Below are 19,981 nucleotides of genomic sequence, written 5' to 3'. Positions count from 1 at the left end.
GGACTTCAGAGAGTGAGATATAATTTTATTTTTTCAAATAGAAAATTGCTTACATCTAGTCCGTTTAGACATAGTCAATATGTTCCAGCACAGGACATTATACCCAACAATGACAGCGCCATGGACTTAAAAATGAACAAGTCTATTATAAGTTAGTGAGTCAATTTACAGAAAAATTGAGCAGCAAGAAGTCTCATAACCAAACCAGTGTTGAAATTCATTTCTAATACAAGCCAACCATATTAAATTGACCTGTGAACAGTGCACGTAGTTACTCTTTTTTTTTTTTTCCCCTCCTCCTCCACTCTTGCGATATATGAAGACCTGCTTTAAATGACTTAGGAGTCTATTACTTTTCTAAATCACTTGCACAGTTCATTTTTGGATCGAATCTTATGAGGTACTTAATAACAGGCAAGGTAAGAGTAGCCTGACAGGTTTTTCCATGCAAGAGCAGACACACAGTTTTGGGTGGAGCATATGTTATGACCACATGGCATCCCGAAAAGTATCATTTTAGCAAAGAGTATTTTTGAGGGCCTTACAATGCTGATGGCCCTCAGCTTCTGTTGACTCAGATACTCTCAAGAACTCAAATCTTTGGAGCTAAAAGGAAAGCACCCTTTCATATTTGATTTTACAGCCGAACAGGTATCTGCTGTAAACTGAAATCTCAGGGCTTATATACATCTCAGAGCAGCCTGAATCTGACCGATCGCCATGTGTGCACCTCCCCTGGGCAAGTGGGTCAGACTTTGGAAGAGGAGAGCAATCTCCTCCTCAAGACTAGGAGCATCATGTTTCTCTGAGGCTACCCTTTCTCTTCCTCTTTGTTCGGCAGCAACACTAAGGAGAATGGACTTTTTAGATTGTAAAAGTGAGGTGAAAAAAAACAATCTTTGACTGATATAACTGGAGGTTTCTGCCGAATTCCCCTCTTGTGCAAAGGACTAAGAAGTTTGCTTTAAAACTTTTTTAAAAAATACCTTGAAAGCATTATGACTCTCAGTTTTCTATGGAAAACTGTGATAGATGTTCTGGACAGTCTTGTTCTAAGGGATTACATAAGGCTTCTGGGAACAGTGATAAAATCCAAAAATTTTCTCCGCAAAACTGGAAATACCAGCAGATCTCAACTGAGAAAATTAAAAAATTTATTGCTGCCCTGCCTGCTCCTACTTTGTGTCAATCTTAGGTAATAGAGTTAGTTTAAGAGATCAATCAATCACTGCAATCCATCTCAATAAAAATGTAATCTGAAGATCAGGCATGCTTAGACTATGAATGACAGAAAGAAAAAAAGTCTGATGGTAATTCTGGAACACATTCAAGGATTCTGCTATGTCTTTCCACTACGATGAAAGACAAATTATATTGTTAAAGCCCTACATGCTATGTTTTAAGGGTAGCCCCTCAAGTAACGGTAACCAAGAGTGTTGTTTAAAAATCTTATTTCATATTTTATTACTAATTATTTACCAAATCAATAAAGCTATCTACTATGCTCAGCTTCACCTATACATAGCTGTTAGAAATACACATTTATCAGAGACAGCATCCAAACTCTTGAATGTAACCAGACACTCTTATCCTCTTTAAACAGTCTAATAAATAAATATAAATACATAAATATTGCAGAACAATAGTATATTCCTTGCAGCAATAGAGGTATATTATCTATCTATGGTCAATAGTAAAATTTTGGTTTTATCTTTAGAGAGAGTATTTTAATTTTCTTACAATACAGCAAAAACTTAAGATCATTCATAAATTACTGTGACAGGATCCAATGTGCTTGTTACCCTATAAATACTTACCAAGAGGTTTTTTAGTTTAAAGCTTTTGTAACAGGAATACTTCTAGCTTTGGCTGTACCATAGGCAACTGCTGCAAATTAGCACCATTCATGAAACAATGAGAACATCAAATCTTCTCAGAGCACGAGGTAAAACAATATTCAGAAAGAAAGAGTCTTTCAGATTCTCCTTGGTTTTTTTTGAATTTGAAAATGTAGTGCATCATACGTACAGCTGGGAATACCACCAATCTTGAATTGCAGAATTATCTCAGATTTAAATAAGTACTTAAACCACATTGAATACTTAGGAGAATTTTTGCACATCTGCTTTGCCAATATCTACAAATGAATGTGCAAAAAAAGATAGGACATAGTTCCTTTAAGCAAAAAATATGCATGTATATATTCCTGAGCAGCAAGATAAATGTAGTTTAAATATACACAACATTTTCTATCAAACGTTGACATTACAAACTCAACATTTTTTGCAACCTTTTTGAGGAATTATTCTCAGGGAGATCTTTAACTGCTATACCACTCATCACACACTATGATACTATTTGTGATGTATTTTATCAAGCAATTGTAAAGCAGTTAGTCTGGATTACTATTTAAAAATCATAATTTAGCATATTTTAGAGAAGACCTTAATCTTTGACACACAAAAGCTTTTTTGAGCATGTAACAGTCTTAAGGGTAGTCACTTCTTGATAGTCCCTTACCATTTTACAAAATGTAGGGATTTAATATTGCTCTTCTTATTCAAAAATACAGTGCACTAAAATGTAAAAATACTGGAAAATTAATTTCTGACATTGCATTTACAGTAATTTTAATGAGTGCTTACACATAGTTATTAGTCAAACAACCCTTCCTCCACCAGAAATAAAAACTAACCTCATTTTTATATGAGATGCTTGGTTTCTGACCTTTACATAGTTCACCATGGGTTGGCTGTGCCAAAATATTAACAAAACCAGAAACAGATTCAAACAGATGGAAAGTAATGCTGTCTCAAAAATACTAAATGATGTCATCATGTTTCTCAGGAACACTATTCTCAGCGTTAAAATAAAATTCCAAGAAAATAACAGAGCTCTAATTTCACTTTCACAGACCCTGATGCTCATCAGACAGGTAAATTCAGTCCTATTCTGTATTCCAGTGATCCTTTAAGCTGGTAGTGAAATGACTCCGGTACGAGCAAAAGAACTGCTTAAGAGCTGTTGATAACAAAATGACGTTTCCCAAATATGTTGATTTTAAATTTGAATTCCTTCCTTTTTCAGAAGATTGTATGTCCATGATTACAAATATTGCTGAAATCATGTTTATTTGCATGTGGCTGTTTAAATCCTGCTCAGCTGATAGCCTCTAGATAACATAATGCTTTCAAAGTGCTGGTCTTCTGCTTTTTCTTTCACTCTCTGCTCCTCTAAGGTAGACACGAGTTTGTCCCTTTCTTCAACCACTTTCATCATCTCAGTAAAAATTTCATCCTCCTCATTCAGATCCATCTCATCTTTAAGGCTGTCTAAGAGATCACAAAACAAGAGGTTAAAATCCAGATCACACTGTTGTTACACTTTGCCTTTTAACTGTTGCTGTACAGCTTGTATTAATATTGTAGTCAGTGACAAATGAAGTCAATAGCAGTTAATATTTTTCTTGTTACAGTTCAGGGAAAATTCCTCCTGCATTTGGGCCATTTAGGATTGATCATTAAGGCCTCTGATGTCTTGAGTAGATCTTTTAGCAAAACTTAGACTGAACAAGAAAAACACTATTTGTTTATTAAAACATTTAAGTAGAGTTTAAGTTTAGTTTATACTAGGTAAAAAGCCCAACTATGAAATGCCGTACCTATAAGAAAATGGAAAGTGTTTTTCAGGAAATGTATTGAAAACTGCTGCCTCTTACAATCCACATGCTTAGAACACAACAGGATATTGTGGGGTATTCAGTGCTATGTAACCCCCCTTCTCCCTGCATGCCTCCTCCCCATGCTCTCTTTTCTAATACCAAATGAAAGGACAAGCCCAAACCGTAATCCCAAGAACCTAAAAGCAGTTCCAAAATACTGCAGTAACCAGTAATGCTACAGTTATCATAAAAGCAGATAACATCTTTTGTGTTTAGGTGGTTGAAGAAATTACTTTCCATTGCTGCCCATCATCACATGTTAGCTGGATGTTCCTGCCTGCACAACACAATTAGTGGAATTACACGTGGAATCCTTCTGAGTTATGTTCAGTGTAAGACTGGGCAGGTTAGCCTAGCTGTCTTCACTGGAAGTCGGATGAGAAGATCTCAAGTTGCATTTTGCTGGCTGAACTGCACTCACAGAAGAGCACAGGAGGAAGAGCCTCAGCCACTCTGGTCCTTTTTGGAGCAAGCAGGGACTCGTATGGGCATAGTCTGCAGCGTACTCTCCCCTTTGACTTACCATCAATGGCCATTTTCTCTCTCAGCTTTTGTTCCAACCTGCTTTGGTGATCCTCCAGTTCTAACTCTTGGGCTCTGCATACAATAAAAAGTACATTAAAGAACAAGTTTTTTCAACAAAGACATATATGTTAATATTATTTCAACCAAGAGATTCTGCATTCTGTTTATCCGGTATTTTCTCCTCACGGGTTGTCAAGGCTAAAAGCTTTACCTGTGCCTACGTTGCCACTGCAAAGCCAGAAGTACCGCTGCCACCTTTTACATTAAGTATCACATTAAGCTCCCTCTCACATCGCAACACTTCAGGCTTTAACCAGCTGTGCTTTGTTTGGGGCACCCACAATGGAATTCTGGACAGGACTGGATGCTCTCACACACGAAGGACCCTGCCAGGCCCTCTGCACAGGAGCAGGTCCCTGAGGCAAGGGAGTTAATCCATGTGAACACATCCAGACAACAGCATTTTGTGTCCTGCAGTGATAAAAGCAGCCTGGTTTTGTTTTTTTAACTCTGCTTTGCAGACAGTGTGAGCAGGAAGCATTGCTACTACAACATCCAATGGTGATCGGAGGGGAAAGAAAAGGTTTGGCCCCTGATGGGATCAGCGCAGCTGGGGAGAAATTGGGTTGTGGCTGGAGCTAGTGGCTGGGCTGCAGGTCTGCACGCAGCGCTGGGGGCTGACTGAGCGATATGGAAATGATAAATGGCACCGAGCAGCCTGCACTGGTGTGAAATCCAGGGGTGAGTAATGACTGCTGCAGCTCTCATCGCCTTCCCACATTGCCCAGAAATAGTGGGGAAAATAGCCGAGAGTCACCTCCGCCTATCTGCTGAGCGCATTTCCAAGGAGGTGAGGTGAGGGAGCTACAGCCAATATTGTTTCCATCAACCACAAACAGTGGCATCCAAGACAGTTTTTATTTGCTTGGCGTATCTGCTTGTTTCATCGCTGTAGTGAATTCCTAGATCTTTTCTCCTATGTCCAATAAAATCTGAGATAAACTTGTCAGACTGTTTTTCTTCCACAGGACAAAGTGCCTCAGTGTTCATTAGACCCGCATCATATAAAGGCAGAGCATCTATATGCTAAACTGGCTTAGAGCATTGTATAAGATTGAAGTGATTGAATCACTGTGAGAGAGAAGGACAACTGGAAATCTGTGTTCAAACCAGATTGTAGCTACTCTGGGTATGTTTATTCCACGGCAGTCTCAAACTGCAGCTCGCAGTAAGGCGTTCAGGTGTAACATGAGTACACTTTTCCCCTGTTCCCTCCCCATCGTCAGCACTAATGCTTGTCCTTACGTACATAATCAGGAGCTCAGACTCGTAACGCATTAATTTATTCTTCTCCAGGACCAGCTCAAACCATTCATGTAGCATCTGAGTTTCATCCTTTGTGCCTGAATCTGTTTAAAATAGGAGAGTTAAGTGTGCATTACCAGATTTCCTTCCAAAGCTCTTACCACTTAAGTTCACTTTAAATAGTTCTCATTTGTAAGCCTACTTGAGTTCAAATGTAGATTTTAAATTTTTTTGCTGTATGTAACTTACATCAGTAATGTCTGGGTATAACAGGTATAACAGTCTTGTCTACATTTGGTTGAATATTGTAGCTGATTGCAGTTAGATGCATCATTTAAAAACACTATTGTTTTGGAAGTTAAGTTTTTCTTTCAAATAATCATTTAGACTTTCTTTTTTTTCATGAGCACTTTTTCTTTCTCTTAGTTCTGCCTTTGATAACATAGTTTCTCTGTTGATACTGGAGTCCAACAGCTGAACTATATGTATAAATGGATACCCTATTAACACAATCAGACTTCAGGACGTACATCCTGGCAAGTATCAACTCAGTCCCTGCTTCCAGGGGGCATCAGACACAATCAAATCTCCTACAAATTTCCATTCATTTGCCAACTGGCCTCTAAATCTGCACCTGCTTTAAATGCTGGGAAAGGCCTTGGGACAGGACAAATCCATTATTACTGGGTGGTTCTGTAACACTTTGGGCCAGGGTATCACTGGCAGGCACTATACAGACATGAAACACGAGATGGTCTCTCTCCCAGAGAGCTCACAGCTTGACTCTGCCTTGCTGAAGAAGACAACGGATTTCTCTTTCACCAGGTGAGGGTCTTTACTGCTGCTAAAATGCCGTCTGTACAAAAATCTGCGGCAATGGAGAACCCCTGGGTGTTTCCAAGTGGCAAGTCAGAGCACATATGTATTTCTTTTCCTTACTATCCTTTCTAACACGCTCATCGCTTCACATTTTCCACTCATTTTCTTCACAAAACCACTTCACCACCCTTCGATGCAGAATTACGGCAGCAGCGGTGGCACTGCAAATGCACCTCCCACAGCATCTGCTCTGCCCAGCCGCTCTCTTCTGCCACAAAATAGCGATCACTTGTAGGAAGCAAGTATTTCCAGGCTGAGACCACAATGTAGGTGGCGCGCTGACCCCTTTAGAGGCATAAACCCAACAGCCAGCCTGTGCTCCTGCCTCAGCACGTGGTAGTTGCACACCCCGTACGTGGAGGCAGGGGCAGCCGGACCTGGGATAAAGCAAAAGGAGGTGCCGCTAGCAGGCAGGGGAACGCTGCGCTCTCCTCCTCAGTCCTTACATCACGCTGCTGGACATCAAGCATAAAATCCCCGTAAACCAGCCTGGCTATTTTCTGTGGATGCAGACTTACATGATTTCTCCTGCTTTCAGAGGACTGCACCTTTATTTCAGAAACGACTGAGTGCACTGAAATTTAAGCCCAAAGGTTCCAGGTTCAAGCTCCAGAGATGACAGTTACAAGAGTATCACTAAACTAGGTTACCAAGTGGAGAGAGAGCCAGAGTCCTGGACAGCTCAGCAGCGTTTCAGATGCCTTTCTGTTGCCGTTTTGAAACGCACTTAGTCCTTGGCCCCAGGAATTACCCTCTTGCCTCTGCTCCTTCAGCTGTCCCTCACTTCAGTGTCAAAGTGGATGTCACACCATTCAAGAACAGCAGCTTACAGCCCGTCTCCCGCAGGCAGTAATGATCTTGCCCGATACGGCCCTTTAGCAATCTTCCTGAGCAGGAGGGAAATTGTTGGGTGTTTTGGGATCACCAGCCCATTTGCGTGCCCTCACCAGGCACTGTTATCCCAGAGAGCCCAGGTCACCTCCTGCCAGCATCGGAGGAACCGCACAGGCCCTCACACCAAGGATGGGATTCTGTGATTTCCCGTCAGGATTTGACCCCAATCTGAAGCTACCATAAAACGGGAGGATAAAGCAGCAGGAGAGGGCAGAGCAACATTGGTTTGATTTCTGCCTGATTCCATTAAAACACATGTGTTCCTGTGGGATCTTCCAGGTCAGGAAGTGGTGATAAAAGATGCCTTCTCCGACTGACTGCTGGAGCAGTTCTTGCTGGGACGTGCCAACAGTGGCTTCTCACAGATCCAATGCAGGGATGCAGCATTAGCATTGAGCCTTAAGTTCTTCGTATGCCACCATCAGAAATTATCACCAAAATTTGATCTATCTTACTGTTAGTAAAAACATTGCAATTGCAGGTATGCGTGTGTCCTGCACACATACAGAGGGTTACTGTTGCCTTTTTGCTGTTTTCTTGATTAGGCAAAAATATTCTTTTTTTTAAACATTTCCTCTTTGCACTTTAAAATCTCTCTATCTGTAATAAAAGACTGTGTATTATAGGTTGATTGAGGTAAGCAGAGACTAACGCACTTTGCAAAAATGCCACTCATTTTTGCAAAATCCTCAGTGCAAGCTGAAATAAAAACAGCCCTTGTTTTTCCTCCTCCTCCATCCCACAGAATGCCCCCCCCCAACTGTCCCCAGGGGCATTTTTTTCCCTGAGCTTTTCAAAAGTCTGTTAATGATAATGTTAATAGTTATTTAAGTCTTATGGACAGCTTTATACCTTCCAAAGGCAGAACAAGCCAGCGAAGTCTTTTGCATAAGACAGTACGACAGATGTTTTTAAAGGTTAGAGGGAAAACAGTTTGTGTGCTTGTTCTGCGAGCCATGCTGGCTTTTTCTTACTGCATTGCTAAAGCAAAACTTTCCTTCTGGTTTACCCAAGTCTCCTTTAACCTGGATCCCATTTGAAAGTCAGATATTCTTCTAATTATATCATGGCTATGTCTATATTAATCAGTTTTGAGGGAACGACAGAGGAGCATTTACTGAACACTCTTCTCAAAACCTCAACCTTCTGTTCTCCAGTGACGTTACACTGTCCATCCGTACAGCAGTCACGCAGCAAAGGGGACTCGGCCAGTTTGTGCCTTTTTAGGACCAGCTAAACCTCATATTCCTTATTCCTACAGCTTTTCAGCAGATCTCTTTTGACCCTGTGGAAAGTTCTGAGAAGCCTTGGGTATGCTCCTTCTGAAATAAAAAACTAGCTGCAACACATGCAGATATTTGTTTACCTTCCAAAACACGGAAAGATTTCTTAACATTCTCTCAACACAGACTTTTTTCTTTACCATCATTCTTCATGATTTGTTTAGTCAACTGATCGGTTATGCTAATTTCAGTGGAAAACGTGTTTCGAGATTTTTATTTCTGTATTTTCTTGTAGGCAGAAGATCTCCATAAGCCTCCACAAATGTCAGTGGAAAACAAAGTGACGGTACATCAGTGATTTATTATTTGGTATTTAGAACCAGAATAAAGGGAATAAGGGGCATGAAAAATTATTCATAGGACTGATTTTTTTTTTTTTTTAATGCATGAATTGTTGTCACTACAATTAGAAGATCATCAAAGCCTCATTTTGCTCATCAGTCTTCATGGCAGTTGTTTCACACCCACGCATGTTCTTTTCTAATTCAGTTGAGGAGCTAATGAATAACTCCCCCTAACAAAGGGCCATTCATCCCGGGCTTACAGAATTATTAAAGGAGAGTTGCGTAAATGTCACTGAAGACTAGTGTTTGCAGGCCTGTCTCTAAATTTGGTTATTCACAACCTTTGCAGCTCAATATTATTGCTGAACTGTGATCGTTTTCTAATTACCTTAATAATACCTATTAAATCACTTGAATTGCATAAGCGCAGACCTGCTTAAATACAACTTAACCTAATAAACACTGGTCATTCATTAAACAATAATGCCCATTATTTTTAAGACGGTTGAACAGAATATTAAACTCACCGATTCCTGCATCATTACATGTATGTTATTACAAGCAACAAAGCACTCACGTTTTGTTTGGGAAACTTATGGCTTCATGCTTTTGCACCAGAAGAGTTATTAAGACACAGTAACATCCTACGTTTCAGTATCTGCCCTATTTGTAACTGGCCACCTACACACAAACAATCAACAGGGAGGAAAAAAAAATAGTACTTTCACCTTAATGAGGGCAATCCAATTACTAAGGATGGGAAGAGAATGAAAAGCATCAATCTGTTGGCAGACAGCCTTCTTTAGGAAATGTGATTGTCAAAACAGCAAAAACAAGAGGTGGCTCTAGGCCATTTATCCTGGTATTCAGCATCTATCCCAAGACCTAGAAGTCTCTTGTCCTTCTGTATTTTTGATGTTTCCAAAAAACATCCACCCTTATACAAATCAGCAGTAAAGAAAAAAGCTAACACTCCAAATCCTCAAAGTCTTTTTTAGCAGACTGTCTCATATACGGTAAGGTGGATGCCATTTGGTAAACAGTTATGTTTTCATTTAAGAAAAAAAAAAAGATGCCAGCCTTTAAAATAACATTTGAAATAGGTTGGCACTATCAATTATAGGAAATTAGTTAATAAATATAAAAGGTTGGACAAACACTCTCTTGGTGAACAGATTAGTTCAGTGTTAGAATAGGGGTGACAACTGCTACGAAATATGGCATTAAAAAGCCAGCATGTAGAGATTTTGCCAGTTGCCTAGCTAAGGCAACAACAAGATCAGGTGACAAAACATATCTAGGTTTTCAGCATTGTGCAACTGCCTGTCACGAAAGCATGAGGTTCAGCTTTCTAAAACGGAGGTAGAGACACGTTTGCAATCGGGCTGTCGGCTCCCCAGAGCCCTTTCAGCACAGAACCGCAGCCCCCTCAAGTGCCTTCTGTGCACGGTTCACACTCCCTTCCCTGTTTTGTGCCTGGCAAGAGCCCCCGGATTCCCGTTCATATGTGGGAGGTCTCCCCAGCTTCACCCCACGCACGCTGGGGAGCACTGGTAAGGCTGGGCTGGTGGGAGGACACCGCAGTCCTGGGTGCTTGGGACTGCTCATTCGGGTGAGTGAACACCTCGCCACCGACCGGGGCCAGGACAACATCCCCGTTATCTTCCACCTGTCTGGGGGAAAGCTGTGCGGTTCGGGTCTCCGTGCCTGCATGCTGCTGTTGCTATAGCATGGCCACTGGCTCTAATTGTATTAATGGCATTTCACACTCTGGGAGAAGTCATTAAGGACTCTGTTACTAGGCACGGGCTGCTGCTGGCTTGGTAACTGAGATACAGCTCCTGGAAACCTCGCTGGTTCCCTCCAGAAGACAAAATGAAGCTCAGGATGGGATTTTTAAAAATGGGGGGGAGGGGGGCGGAAATGTAGATTCAGGTTCAATAGCAAGGCAAATAATTCCAAATCTGCTAACCAATAGAGAATTAATAGCATTCAGCCTAAAAAGTGCTTGAGCTAACAGTTTGAGGAAAAGGGTAGACAATGATTTTTCTCGTTTCGTTTCAGATTTTGCACCGAACTCTACTTCTATGACCATCATTAAAACCCCTCCGCTTTGAAAAAGATTAAAAAAAAAATAAATAATCACCAAACAAACAAACACTGCTTCATTTACCTGATTCTCCTCTTAGTTCTCTCTCCAGTTTGACACCAAAAATCTCCAGAGCTTTTTGTCTTTCCTCCAATTCTTCCAGTTGGCGCTGGATTGCCTGCAAGATTGTATATTGTGATATAAAAGCTACAAACATAGCTTAAAAATTCAGAGACAAAAGATGGTGGTTTGAGAAACAGCTTGAAAAGGTCTCGAGGAGTCACGGGATGTGCAAAAGCGTATTAGGCGCATAAGCAATTTAATAATTCCACTAAGTATCTATCCACATTTTTATGTGGGTACGTATCGTAGGTACTAAAAGAACCTCAGTTTTTCTGAACCTTAGCTCTCCCGCTGTAAAACAGAGACCATAATGCTTCTGTGTCCTACAGGGTGTGAAAAGTCAATACCTTACACATTCAGAGGTACATATTCTGAGATGCTACATGAATAAAGCTCATGTAAATATTGAAGGTTTACAGGTAGAAAGCTTTACTAGCTATTTTGTTGTCCAAGGGGTTTTGTTGTTTGTTTTGCTTTTATAGTTTACAAGCTTTTGACGCAGGGAGGAAAGGGTCTAACAGCTAAGAAGTGATAATTCAGTGGCACTTCAGGAAGGACTTGTACATTCACTGGTCCATCCCCTTTTCAATGGGAATTTCAGAGGTTCCTTGTGGATAATAGGCATGCAACACCTTAACAGGTTGAATTGTCAAAGAGAGATGCTCAGCAGTTCCCATTTCAGGCTATGTGAGGGCTTACCAAGCCAAGCCCTCAGGAACAGCCTAACAAACATGAAAGATGGTTAAAAAAGTTTGGACTGGGTTAGTTTGACAGAGCAGTAAAAGAAAAGAAGGCACGTACACATCTACTTTTACCTTGAGATACTTTACAATTCTCAGATAAAAACTATAACATTGTTGCTCTTACTTTGGATTAAATAAGGTACTGTTCTTCTTTCCCATGGGTTTTTTTCCCTGTCATGGATTTTATAGTAACAGCTAGATACCAGCATTTTCTAAAATCCACTGTCTGGTTCAAACACAAAATTTCTCTCCTTTTCAGTTATACATTTTGCAAAAGCAGTGATGTCTACAAAAACAGAGATTTCAGATTCACATCTGAAAAACAACTTATTAATTTTCTTTTTTGAATTTAGTATTGGTACAGAAATACTAAGCGGAAGCTCCATCCAAAACCACCCACCTGCTGTAGTAATACAACAGAAGATGATGGAGAACTCTGCCTTCAAAAAGCCTGCTCTCCCCACTACCATATCTTGATTACCATTATAACCTGAATTAATGAGATTAAATCTAGCTCACGTTTCTCTGCCCTATGCTACAGTACAGACACACACACAAAAATGCTAATGGCAGAATAAGCCATTAATCTGTGCGTGTGTGTATGCCTAGAGATGTGTAAGCCAAAGAGATAAACCTGAAAATTCTGACACCTGAGAGAACACAGTCTGAGATCAAGCCATGCAGAAGTGCCTTCCCAAATCTTTGAACTGTAATTGGAAACAACAAAAGATGAGCAGAGTCCAGAACTCTTCCAGCATTTTCCAAAGAGCTGGACCTGTATAAAGTGAAGTGACTTTCCATCATTAAGAAAGAAAACGGTTGACTTTCACTGTTATGGCAGAGAGAGAACAAAACCCATCACTGCGTTTTTGTACCCCCCTGTAGTACGTAGGGGTAACAGCTGAGTTTCTTTCATTCTCAGGGGCTGATATGATTTCCCCTTTCTATCTCTTTCCCTCTTCAGTGTCGTCTTCTCTTTTTGCCAGTCACTATTCTCTCTTGTTCTTCATACACAATTACGAAATTGTGATGATCTCCTGGGGCACACGTGGAGTTGTCACATATAGAGATGCAAGGCCCTGCCACATACATCTTCCTGCTCTGGATGTTTTGGGGGTTTTCAACACAGAAGGCAGCGGGCCACAGCGCAGGGAGGTGCAGAGCCCACACTGGGTACCCCCCGGCCTCGCTAGTCACTCTTGGGAGACAAATGGGACATCTGTGAGCTATGTTTTCACCTGTGCTTTGTGAAGCCTCTTCAGCTCCTCTTGTTTAATTAATTGCTTTGTCTCCTTCTCGAGCTTCCTTCTCCTTCTGAGAGTCCTTTTTGCCTACAAAAGAGAGAGAGAGAGAGAGAAATGCAATCAAAGCATAAGTATGCCATTACAGGTTTTCTCAAACCTTCCGCAGAATCAGAGAGTCGTTGAGATTGGGGAGACACCTCTGGAGACCGTCTAACCCAACTCCCTGCTCAAAGCGGGGTGAGCTACTGCAGGATGCTTGGGGCAACCCTTACCGAAATGAAAATATTCACGTGGGAGTATTTTCATATATTTGTCTACATTGACTGTAAATGATTACAGGCTCTTACTGCAATCCTAAGAGAGTGTGAATTGTGTCTATCAATAAAAAAATGTCTGAATCACAAAGTTGACTATATACAACATACCACTATACATGGCTTCTGCAGACATCCCCATGATCAGGGAAGAAGCCAGGCACAGGGGGTGGGAACCACCAGTTTAAGGAAACTCAACCCGTTTCTATTGCTGTAGCTGCTAAGCAGTAAAATTCACTTTGGATCGCTTGTAACACGGTAAGAGAGATGTATCCAAAAGAAACAGCCATCACAGGGCATTACCTGAAACCCTGCGAAACCTTCCCAGTGCTGTTTCTCTGCTGCCTTACAGAGGTGTTTTGCCTTGCCCTGGGGCACCTGTCGCTGCTGCCGGAAAGTGGGGCAGCACAGGCAGGGCTGCCCGAGGGCATCGCCTGCGCTTGCTCCGTCTTGCTCTTGACCCAAGCTATCTGGAAGGGCTTCAAGGCTGTGGCTTTCCCATTTCAGAGGAGACAGAATATATGAGCACCGTAGACAAGACAATTAGAAAACTAACAAGGCAAGAAGCAGCTAAATTTTTTCCCACCGAGTTTTGCCAGAGAAAAATGGTGGTACTGGCAAAATAGCAGCCAGAGCTGGCATGAAAAGAGGTGCTAGGAGATAGCTGAGAGAAACAAGCCGAGCACAGAATGTGCATCAAAACTGAGTCATTGCTAATGCCCGTGTGCAACAGCTGCTCATTCACCCCATTTCTGGCAGCTGCCCCAGCAGTGCTGCCTGCTCCTGCGGCTGCCTGACCTGCTGGGAGTCGCTCCTCTACAGTTCTCTCCCACATCTCCCATTTTTTCTCAATTTTGTTTAAACTTTATTTATTTCATCATAACATTATCTTACTATAGATTGTCTTTCCTGTAATAGGAAAGGTGAACGATGAATTCTGACATCTCAGTGCATCCTGACACAGACACCGGTGGGACGTGCCACCACACATTGCTGCATTTCTGCCTCGTGGCACTTCAGTTCCTCTGGAGCTTTGCAACTGGGTTTCCATCCAAAGTCCCACTTAGCTTTCAGCTCGGCTGTTTTTTCAGTGTACTGGGCAGCCTCTTGCTTTGCTTTCTGTACCCCCGCAAAGGCAACAAATCAAAAGGCCACCTCATACTATTAATTCCACTTACTGATATTCCTTCCACAGGAAAGAGGTAAACACATTTCTGATGAGCTATGCAGGCAATAAAAGCTCTGTTTCTTCAAATCAGAGCTGGGTATCAAGAGTTCACTGGTGCTTTAACCCCATGACTCCTGCAAGGCACAGGAACTGCGTTAGGGCTCAGAGACCCCCGTGGCTTTTGGTGTACAGGGTCTGGGCACAACTTTGTGGCTCATGCAGCCATGTTGATTAGGATAAACACAGCGTTTTCCATGCAATCTGCCTGTAGCGCCTCTCAAATGAAGTTGTATTTCCCCAAGGGAAACCTACATCTGTTTGGTTTAATTTTTTCAATAGTTTGCTTGTTGGGCTACATATTAAGGCCACTTAAGAATGGAGCTTCAAAGTGGTTTCAGTGAAACATGTCTGCTTGTCAAATTAAGACCTTCTCTGTCAACGCTGGTGTAACCTGGGGGAATTAAAGATCCAAAGAGGAAACAGAAATTTTGATTTTCTTCTGTCTGTAAGAGTTTTAAAATTCATGTTTCTCCCCATGACACAAACTCCACTGATAAAGCATTCCCATCCCCACTTTGAGAGACTATGGTGTGTTTTAGATCAAAGTCATATGATAAATCTTAAATGCAGTCCAACTGAGGAAATATCTTTCTGTTTCCAAGTCAAAGTTACCTTGTGTGTTAACGAAGGCTGGGATTGAAATTCATCATCGGAGGAAGACGTAAAATACTCGGTAGCTTGTTTTCTGACAGGTAGGCGTTCACATCCTAAAATGCAGGAACAAAGTAGTGAAGCAAAAAAATACTGTTCTTTAACTTAAACAGACACTTTGCACCTGCCCTGAGTTCTAATCAGCAGCACCTAAAGCAATTTGGAAATTTGGCTGACAGCATTAATTAAATTTTTGATCCCTGTGAAAAAACTCTGTCTGGGTATATTTGATTTTTTTTTTCCAGGTATGACGTACAAATAAATTAATTCCTTGAGCACCCCGCATGTAGCATGCTATTCTGAACGCACTCAACATTCATTAAAATGTATATCTGAAGTTAGCCATATTACCCAAATGATTGTATAAGGCTTACTATACAGTGTAATTGAATGCAAAAAGTCTGAGCCAGCTCTTAAACAAATTACCCTTATGTGGCTTGTAGCATCTGGCACCCATTTTTACTACATGACATCTGCTCAGTGTAAAATAGTTGGCGTCAGAATGTCTGGTCATATAAAAAAATCACAAATGTAATCAGAAGCAAATGGACTAAGAGAACAAGGCTTTATCACACAGCCTCATGCAACATAAATATTTCATTAATTATGTCTAAACAAACGTCACTTATTTTTCTGCTTTAGGAATATTATCACATCATTGAACTGTTGATTAAAATGCCATAATAAGTCAGGAAAATCCATACATCACAACAATGCACTCCATAAGGAAAACTCACAGGCTGCCTTTGGAAGAAGCATGCTTTCAGAATTATAAATTAAATTACATTTAATTGCAGCAATTTTATCATGCCTGTTTTTCCAGCATCTTGTTTCAACTGGGTGTAAATATTTGAATTTCTTTTTAATTTGTCTAATTCATAGCTTCATTTTCTTTATTTCAGAAAATAAAACCGCTTTTGGAACATCTGTCTCTACCCTTCAACCTGCTATAGGGTTAATGATTAACAGCTGGGCAACATCTTGGAAACGTACGTTATTTAAAGCTAACAGTGCCGTTTTTCTTTGTATCTGCGAGGTAACAGTTGGCTTTCTACGTGCAAGTTGTATTCACATTAAAATCACTTCCCATTCTCCCAGTGTAAATGTTTCTTCTGTGCCTTGTCCTGGATCCCAGTCCTGAAGTAGGTCTTCTGTCTCAAAACCTAATTTAAAATCAGGGTCCATGAAACACATTCATCCCAGGTGGTAAAGCAATGAAAACAAATCCAAGTCATTTGAGGCAGAAATTCTGATTTTTCTCCGCAATCGCAATTTTAGAAGCACCCGGTCCTTGTGTCAGTGAAGCTGCAGGCTCAGAGGGTCCGGTGGAGCAGACCTGGGTTTTGCAGGACAGGTCCTTGGGCAGCAAGAGCTCTGCCCAAAATGCCAGGTGGGTCTCCAGCTTCCAGGTGAATCCTGTGCTCTGGAATCGCCCAGGCTGCCACCCCACACCTCTCTGCCTCACCACACTTGGAGTGGGGACACAGCTCCTGCTCGCTGACCTGCCGGGGACTGTCCCGTGGCTCTCAATTGCTGGGGTCACACCGGTGCCACACACTGCCCCACGCTCTGCGGACGAGAGTGCAAACCCAGCTCTGCCCCTGGCAGGGACACTCGGCTGTAAAGCCCTTCCCAGTGCACGAGATGGAGGAAGGCACGAGGGTATCACAGTTACTGTTTCTTTTGCGGAGTAAACTCTCCTACCTTGCTTTTCACTGTGCAATCAAAAGTTTGCAGTAACTGCCCTGCAGTCAGGCCGCTGGTGGAATCAAATTCCATAATATGCAAGCGGCAAAAACCTTACAGCCTGGCAGGGCTGGAAACACAAGCAATTACACGCTCCCTTTCTTCTCTCAGCTGTGGGAATAAGTGACTGCTTCCCCGTGTCCTTCTCTTGGAGTGGTATCAATAATTTAAAAAGCATTACAAGGTCTAGAGGAAAAGCAGCTTGCTGTAACACAAGGGCACCTGTCTCCTCCTTGGCCGTGTGACTCGGGGGCTGTTCGCCTTCCTGGGACAGAAAGGGGGTCAATGACTTCCCCAAGGACCATCTCATGAGCACAAGGAAGCTGATGGAATAGATTTGTAAACTCCACAGTCCTCCCAATGCCTATCTGCTCTGGAGAGCCACCTTGCTCTGCAGAGAAAAGCCATTCAGATTGATCCAAACCAGCTCAGCCTTTCTAGGGATGTGGTGCCCGCAGCCCTGTGTGACAACAGCCACCCGACTGTGATCATCAGCATCCTTCATCGTGTCCACTCAAGAAGCCTACAGGATGAAGGACCACGTGAAACCAGTCAGTGATGGGGCATCTGATGAATCTACCTGTGCACGTTTACAGTTATGGTCTCTGTCACATTTATTGCTTATACATTTCACAGCACTAATGTTCTCTGCTAATATAATGTGGATAATTGAAGCATGGGTTGCTCCAAGGAGGTGCCCAGAAACACAAAACAAAGAGTGACAGAATTGGGGTGAGAATATAGGTTTTTGGCTCCCAGATGCGTGGTTCTGCCGCATTTCAGGGATATAGAAACAGTGGGAGAGTACATTTCTTTCAACATTAAAAGGGCAGCCACTCGGTGCTCTGCTCAACTATTTTTGGCTATTTCTTTGTGGAAGAGGCCAGAAATATGCTCTAAAATGTACCCCAGAAGCTAATTTCAACTTCAAGACAACTATAACAAGCATAGTAAGAAATTACCTCACTGAATAAATTTGCTTTATGCAAAGCTAGAGAAAAATACCACAAGTTTATTCTATTTTTGAAAAAAAACAAAACCAAAAAACCACCACCCAAACAACAAAACCCAACACCACTACCACCCCACAATCACAAACCCAACACTATTCTGTATTACAGCATCTATATGTTCTACTATAGATGACGGAACATTAATCTTTCCCATCTCCAAAGGAGTGGGATAAGCAGAATTTAGCTGCCAGCTCTGAGGATCTGGACAAAGAGTTAACACAAAAAAATGTTAAAAACTTAGGGACTTTTACACTTACTGGGTCATTTAAATTTGAAACTTAGAACTACAATAGTAAAGTTAGGTAATAATAATTTTTCTGCTCCAAATATGCCAAGTCTTAAAGCTCAATAGGTACAGAAAAGATCTCAAAAACATATGTGTTTTTCCAAATATTAACTCAACTCTTCTAGACTTGGGTTTTCTCTTTCCAGCCATCTCATTCCTTCAAAATGGGAGTTATTTATTACCTATTTCTTAAGTACTGTAGCGTCTCCCTAACTTCCAGAATAACGTGCTATAATAGAACTTTTCCTCCACAGCTAATACAACTTCAGATCACTAGGAACGGTCAACCACAGCTTTAGTTCTTAATTATAAAGGAGAAATGAACAAATACTTCTGAAATCTCTATTAATCTATTCTTGATTTCTACCTCACAGTAGATTGCCAGCAATCCTTTTTAAATCTAAAAGTGCACGAAACCAGCAAAGTGGGTTCATAACACGTCTAATTTTCTCATCAGCTGACCTGGTAGTCCTGCATAATGAAGTGAGACATGTAAACAGTACACAGTCACAAACTGAGTTAGAACAACTCTCATCTAAGGATGTTTTCACATGATTCCTACTCCATCAGGGACAGAAATATTCCTCCCACATCTCCATCACTATCAAGAAGCAACTCCCGAGTCCCAGATGCCTGCCAATAACCAACCACCTTTGGGGGCTGGTCTTCAGCAGGTCTGCGCGTAAGCCAAAAGTAAACCCTGGACCCACTACTGCATCTCATTACAAACACTCTGCTGACTGCAAGTTTCTCATATAACCTGGCTTAGCTCTCTGTTTACTATTGGTTTTCAGTGGTATTAATGATTTTTACTATCTATAACTAACATAGCACTTTGGTATTTTTTTTAATTTCAAAAGGGCAAGTAGGCTTAGGAGAGATCAGTTAGCTATCTGATTGATAGATTTTATTGATCAAGTTTTGGGTTTCTTTCCTTTTTAAACTGTGGGTTAGGACCCAAAGAAGCAATCAAAGGACAAAGGCCTCAAAGATATTTGTGCAGCAAATCAAAAATCTGGAATTGCACCTAGACATTGCAGTGTGGCTATTTGGGGACATTTGTATATTCTACAGGCAAACTTTGATGGGATTCTACTTTTTTAAAAAAAACAATCTCTTACTGAAATCAGTGCACAAACCCCCATTACTTCAGTAAGATTTGTCCTAGGTCCCGCACAGGTTGTCTGTGCAGCCAGATCGTCGCACAGCCCAAAATTTCCAAGTGGCCCTGAGGAACAGCTCTTATAAAACAGAAAGAAAGTGTTAGCCAGAAAGCCTTTAGACCTGGTCTGGATATCAGCAACTGGAATGACCCATATGGGAGGTGTAACTGCAGGTGTAAGTTTGAGTGACAGGCAATCCAGCTGATGAGTAATTAAGATCTCTGCTTCCTTATGCTGAGCTTCAGCTGGTGGCTGAACACTTGGCAGGAGATGACAGAAGGACAGAATACAGTTTTAGTTTGGACAGACACCTAGGTCTGAAACACAGAAGTCATCAGCATAGGAAAGACATCTGGACATGTATTTGCAGATGAAGTAACTAAGATAAGGTGTGTAGGAAAAGATGAGCAACATAACATAGAAGTAGTTGCGTAGGGTGAGACTGAAGGTCCTGCTAGTCTGTCTCCAGCAGTGGATGTCTAAAGGAACG

The 19,981-nt window shown here is 41.4% G+C and overlaps 1 protein-coding gene across 6 annotated transcripts in view; it reads right to left on the bottom strand.

Annotated features, from left to right (window-relative positions):
* Positions 1–8: 8 nt before the first annotated feature.
* MICAL2 (microtubule associated monooxygenase, calponin and LIM domain containing 2) overlaps positions 9–19,981 on the bottom strand; it is a 132,430-nt gene continuing 112,457 nt past the window's right edge. For all 6 annotated transcript variants that reach the window (XM_075755186.1, XM_075755188.1, XM_075755189.1 and 3 more), the window contains 6 exons: positions 15,245–15,339; positions 13,085–13,177; positions 11,065–11,158; positions 5,556–5,655; positions 4,245–4,318; positions 9–3,332 (listed from right to left, as the gene is read on the bottom strand). In XM_075755186.1, coding sequence (XP_075611301.1) covers positions 3,148–3,332; positions 4,245–4,318; positions 5,556–5,655; positions 11,065–11,158; positions 13,085–13,177; positions 15,245–15,339 — 641 coding nt within the window. In that variant the 3' untranslated portion in view covers positions 9–3,147. The remainder of the gene's footprint in view (positions 3,333–4,244; positions 4,319–5,555; positions 5,656–11,064; positions 11,159–13,084; positions 13,178–15,244; positions 15,340–19,981) is intronic.

The sequence above is a fragment of the Balearica regulorum genome, chromosome 5 (genome assembly GCF_011004875.1).
Source record: "Balearica regulorum gibbericeps isolate bBalReg1 chromosome 5, bBalReg1.pri, whole genome shotgun sequence".
NCBI classification, from domain to species: Eukaryota; Metazoa; Chordata; class Aves; order Gruiformes; family Gruidae; genus Balearica; species Balearica regulorum.
This window is presented reverse-complemented; position numbering and strand designations above follow the sequence as displayed.